The following is a 6,000-nucleotide window of genomic DNA, read 5'->3' on the forward strand; positions in this document are numbered from 1 at the left end:
AATAGTCTGTCCAAACAGCATCCCAGGAAACCTCATCCTGGATCCAAGGCAGGGGTCGGCTTCTAAATATTGGAACTTCATTTCTCTTCTAGAGTATCTTGTATCCCCTGTATTGCCCTGCATCTCTTTACGCAGACTGCCACGCCATGAATAATAACAGGGAGGAAAAAGCTAACCTGATTACACAACTTTTCCACATTTTATTGGTACTAGATGTTCTCTTCTGTAAGATTTAAAAATACACATTTCCATAGGGTCCCCAACAAGACAAAAGTTGTTATTAACTGGCCCCTTCTCAATTACAGTCCTAGTCAGGCTTCTTACTTGTAAAATCCAAACCTGTCTTCAGAAATTATCAGCAGATTGATTTCTTGCTCTTCTCAGGAACACCACAAATGGGTCATAGTTTGAACAAGGACATGGGCTGCCATGGAGCACCAGCAATGTCCCCGCTCACCCCTTTCTGTGGCACGCTGCCATCAAGGGTTTCCAGCCTTCATGTTGGAAGGACTCAAGCTGGTAGAAGATGCTACAGACCATCTTCTGGCCCATGGTAGGAAGAGAAATCATGGACTTTTTTGCGGAATGAAGAGTTATCGTCTATTACATCATTATGTAGTCACAAGGGACTGATCTCAGCACCACTAGTCATCTTTATGAACCCTATGCAGACATGCCTGAATGACCACACAAGGTCACCACTTATCACTGCCAGTAAAAGTTTACGTGGCCTGGATAAGGCCTAGGCTACAGCTGCACTGTCTTCCCTGACCAGTCGGCCATGTTCGTGGTTGCAGAAGAGTCATTCCCACAAATACTCAGGAACACTGAGCACACAAGTCATTCAGGAAAGAGGAACAAGGATGAGCTCCGTTCACACCTTGCATCTAATTCCAACCACATATTACCCCTAGGTATAATTTTAATTCACTAACCAGCCTGGACTCCATAAAAAAGTTATATCAAATTCAGCTTGAGGACTGAAGGAGGAGTTGATTAACTCATTCAACTCCATGCAAAGCAACCGGAAGATATTTTAACAGCTTTCTTCAGCAGTGTAAGCTGGCTGGTACACCTCTAGCACCTCGATGGGGAAGACAAACACAGCACTCTGGAATTACACTCCTGTCTGCATCTCCAAAGAGAAAGAAGGGATGCTTACAAGCTAGCCACAACATTTCTTGTCTTTCATCACGCAAGGGATAGAGGAGGAAAAAGATTATTGCAAGGATACTTTCTCTTCCATCTGTGCTACAGTCAACCTCTCCTGACAAGCAGCAAATACAGCTACATCAACAACTGCATTTCGGTGCAGTTTCACAAGTGACTTAAGCCAATATAACGTGGGGTTTTTTTGGTTTTTGTTTTTGTTTTTCCGGTCCTCTCTGTTAGGGACTATTTTTACCCAGATCAGCAAGCTGATCCAAATGATTTGACACATCCAAGCCAGCAAACAGAGAGCAAGCTAGTTCCTAGCTAGTATTTATAAAGTTTAAAAGCAGCACTACCTTTGGGGCCCTTTACTTTCAAAGCTTACGGACATATCCAAATACTTGGAGGAGACATTCCTGGCTGGTGGCATTTGATTTTTGCCACTTATGGACCAGAGGGAGCTAAAAAGCAGCAGTTTATGCTGGACCTTTTCTGCCCACGCCATGATTAACTGAAATACGTCCCAGAAGCAGATAGCAGCCATGATCCGATTTGTCCCAATCCCAAGTCAAGCAGCTTTACACCACCCTCCTAACAAGATCAGCACTGGCCAAACACCATTTATCCGCCCTGATCAGAGATGGATTAGATAATGAAACCCTAACTGCATAAGCTGTCTGAGCATGCTGGCCTGAAACAGCAGAAAACAAGAATCCCAGTAAATGTAAGGGCTACTTTAAGCTTTAAGGCACACTTTGCCCCAAGTTCTTAATAAGTAGCTATTATCTTCCTATAGGCTAGTTTTTATATTTCATATTAACAGACCCCAAAAACAGCTATTAGTTTTACAGCTGCATTAGTAATTTCTATAGCTAAATGATTTATTTCAGCATCACAAGCTGCGTTCACATCCTGAAACATCGGTAAGTGGGGGTTATGAAAAGAAGAACCCGTGGGGAGCATGGCACCCTGCGATTCCTCGCTATCAGCCCAGAGACATGAGGTCACCAAGTTTACAGAGCAACAGCCTGTGGCTCTGGAACAGGAAACAAAATTGACAGGACCTGCAGGAAAAACAAGGTACAGCAGTTGCTGGTGTTATTTCCAGCTTCCAGAAAGCCTTTAGTACATGTGAGAGGAGAAAAAAAAAAAAAAAAAAGAGAGAGAAAAAAAATCAAAGAATAGGCTCTTTATTCCGCTTGTAAGCATTACATACAGTTAAACATAGAAAATTTACTATAAAGAACCCGTTATTCCAAAATAAGGTACTTGAAAAGAGTACAACATCTGAACAGAAATCGTCACGAAAGGCAATCTTGTGTTTTGACTTTAAGGTAAAAAGATATCGAATTTCCCAAACATTAAAGAACAGATTTTTCCCAGCTCTGATGTTATTTGTAAGTTTGGCTTCAAATTTGGTATCTCTCGCAACCATGAGAAGGCTCTCCAAATAAATAAGCCACACTCTTTAACAGTAAAAAAAACTCAAGGGAAACCTCTGGACATAATGGTGTGTGTGCATACATACATACGTATATATATATATATATATGCTTATTTTCATCTTTTATATTGCAAAGATTGAAAATTTTTTTCCATATCTACACATACAGAAAGATTAAAATTATGCTAAGAATACCAAGTAACTACAACATGGGGGGCTCAGTGTGAAGGATAGTTATACTGACTACAAACACACTTAACTTTAAAACTGGACTCTACTAGTTGCACTTGTCCACCTAACTTCTCCACTGTTTGCCAGCTTTTCACATGGAAACAAAACCCAGCTTTTTGCTAAGATCCACAATTAACCCCTACTACCATTGCCACCAGTATCACACATTGCAGTGCACATGCACTGTCATAGCCCCGTGGTTGAATGCTGCAATCTTAAGATCTTGTACTATTCACTGAACAGATTAAAAAATGCTTTCCTCAATGTAAGCATAGCAGGAGGGCTTTTATGTAGACAGAAACTGTACTCACTTGCAATTAAAAAAAAAGACTGTTCTCTTAATCCCATTCAAGTCTCTTCCTGGGCGATTTTCAGTTGATTTACCCCTGGTTTACATCAACACCAACCAGTTTAACCAATAAGTGCAGGTAAACTGGTGCATCCCCTGTAGCTACACAGGACCCGTGCCTCAGTTCGACTCCGAAGAGCTGGAAGAATTTCATGTCACCATGTTCACGCACTCATTCATAATCCCTTGCAAGACACAATGTATAAGCACTCCTTCAATGCTGAGGATCTTTTTCCTTGCAACTATACACACTGTCTGAGTCATACTTGACATCTGCGTGTGGGAGAAGATACTACTTCAAGGAACGCTGGGGTTTTCACTGGCCCTTGCAGGAGCACGAGCGGCAGCACTCGGGTGTGAAGCTCCAGCCCATGTTCAGCCCACAACATCATGCTGAGAAAAAAGTGATGCCGTGAGGTAGAGAGACCACCCCGAAAGGCCAAACATCAAACAGAAACACAAACGAAATCCTCCTGCTGCAAGCTATTAAAAAAGAAAAAAAAATCTTGAGCATGCAAACTGGGGACAGCCTAGGAAATAAAAAGGGAAGATTGCTGGCCAGCATTTGGCATCTGGACGAGAATCACGTTGGAGAGGACAGGATGCTCCCCTTAGAAACTATCAGCAGCACTTACCAACCCAAGCAAAGGTGAAAAGAGAAACAAGTTCAGATGAATAAATCAGTCTTCTTCTAAAGGGCTCCAATATACTCATCACAAGAAGCAGAAAGAAAAAAGGCCAGCGCAACTGCCATAATAAAACAACCCTGTACAACACCCAGACAAAGGAAAGCAGAAATACCTTGGCAGCATCACACCAGACACACAAAAGGGAACGCACCTGGAAAGAGCGATGTTGTGGGGACGATCAAAACGTGCTGGTAGAAGACGACAGGCACGCTAAGATCCTGCCGGCAGCCCCAGCGCCGAGCTGGAAAGCGCCCACCAGACACCCCATGAGCCCTTTCCCCACTCCCAGGCAGCACCTGGGATTTCTCCCGATGCCCCACGAGACACAGAGCGGCGCGGGTAAACCCCCGCCGGTCCCCAAAGCGCCGCCACCCGCGGCCTCCCGCGGGTCCCCGGCCGGGGGGCGGGCGCAGAACGGCGGCGCCCGGAGCGCCGGACCCCGCGGCGGTCCCGGAGGCTCAGCCGCGGCCCCACGTGCTGCCTGCGCCCCGGGGAGCCCCGGGCAGGAGACCCGCTCCCCGCGCTGCTCCCGACCGCTGCCGGCGGGGGAAAGGGCCGCACGCCCGTAACCAACGCGCTGAATCCTGCAAACCGAAATTAAACGCGACCCGGCCCGGCCGCCCCACTCCCGCCGAGCCCCGGTCCGGGAGAGCCGGCGAGGGCCCGGCCCACTCCTGCCGCTACCTGCATGCCGCCGCCGTCGGCCTCCGCCTCCGTCCGCAGCCGCTTGCTGTGGCCGCCCTCGGCGCCGTCCCCACCGGGCATGGGCTGCTCCAGCTCCGGCTCCCGCTTCACGCCGCGGGCGGCCCCTCCGCCGCCGCCACCGGCGGTCAGGAGCTGCGGCTGTGGCTGCTGCTGCTGCTGCTGCGGGGGCTGGCCGCCCTCCGCCATCCGCGCCGCCGGAGCCCCGGCCGCCCCCCGCCGCGATCGCCCCGCTCTGTCACCGCGACTCCCGGCGCTACCGGAGGAGGAGGAAGACGAGGAAGGCGAACCCCGCGCCGCGACCAGAGCAGCGGGCGCGACGGGCTCCGACCCACCGGAGCGCCTCGGTCACGGGCTCGGCGGCGGCTGGGGAGGGGCCGAAGCCCCTCGGCAATCTCCGGAAGCGCCGGTCGAGCCGCCGGAGCCGCGCGACCCCCACTCGGCAACCTTCGGCGGCGGCGGCGGGAGGGGCTCGGGCAGGGCGGGGCGGGGCTCGGCGCGGGGCGGGGCGGGGCCGCCGCGGGACACAGGCCTCGCGCTCCCGCCGCTGCCACGGGGCCGCGCGGGGCGGCGGGAAATGGCCGCCCGGGGCCCGGCGCTCCCGCCGCACCCGGAGCGCGTCTCAGGCGGCGTCCGCCCAGCCGCACACCCGCGCGGCCGAGCCCCGCGGCCTGGGCTGAGCCGATGGCCGCAGGGTTGAGGCGCGAGGGCGGCCTGGGCTGTGCCTGACCCTGACGGCGTCGTTTTGCACTGGGGCTGGGCCAGAGGCTTCGTGGTTTGGGCCGGTGCATCTTTGTAAAGGAGCGGGGTGGATGCAGGACCCCCTCCGCAGGGCTGGGGCAGTCACGTTGGCCGCGGGGGCGCAGAGCTGTGTCCCCTGAGTCCCCGCCACAGGCACAGCCAGATTCCTGTCCCCGCTCCACCACGCTGCCTCTCGGGGCGAGGTTTGCACGGCTCTGTCTGTACGGGCGCTGCTGAGCTGTGGCGAGTCTGAGGTGAGGGGTGCAGAGCCGATCTCGTGCTTCAGGACCATCCACCTTCTGGGCGTGTGCTGCCCAACTCAGCCCCTGATGCTGCCCCTGCTCAGCTCGGCCGCCTGTGACTCGTGGGATGTGTCTGTTCTGGCGTTTTCCAGGAGTCCTCGGGGCTGTCGTGGGCAGCTCCGCACAGTCTGCATCGGATTTTCTTGAGAAAGGGGCTGCTCTGCTTTCCCACTCCTAATGGCCCCTATGGGTTTCTCCTGCATTTTTATATATAACTCTTAATTCCTCCTGCTGCAGAAGGCTTCCAACCAGGTGGAAACACCAATCTTCAAAAACATGAAGCCTGTTCATGAGCCCTTTCGGACATCACATTTTTGACTTCGGGAAACAAATTTGGGATTCTCTACGGAAACAAGAAATTGATTTTATTACAAGGCTGCTGTCTGGTAG

At 51.6% G+C, this 6,000-nt stretch overlaps 1 protein-coding gene across 16 annotated transcripts in view; it reads right to left on the reverse strand.

Moving 5' to 3' along the window:
• The window catches only part of RBFOX2 (RNA binding fox-1 homolog 2), a 174,481-nt gene extending 169,456 nt beyond the window's left edge, over window positions 1–5,025 (reverse strand). For all 16 annotated transcript variants that reach the window (XR_014183765.1, XR_014183766.1, XR_014183767.1 and 13 more), the window contains exon 1: window positions 4,550–5,025. Coding sequence is in view for 12 of the 16 variants with exons in the window: in XM_082049589.1 (XP_081905715.1) it covers window positions 4,550–4,756 (207 nt within the window). In the remaining 4 variants the exon portion in view is untranslated. The remainder of the gene's footprint in view (window positions 1–4,549) is intronic.
• Between the last annotated feature and the right edge of the window lie 975 nt (window positions 5,026–6,000).

This window comes from Streptopelia decaocto (genome assembly GCF_964273445.1).
Source record: "Streptopelia decaocto genome assembly, chromosome: 1".
Taxonomy (NCBI): domain Eukaryota; kingdom Metazoa; phylum Chordata; class Aves; order Columbiformes; family Columbidae; genus Streptopelia; species Streptopelia decaocto.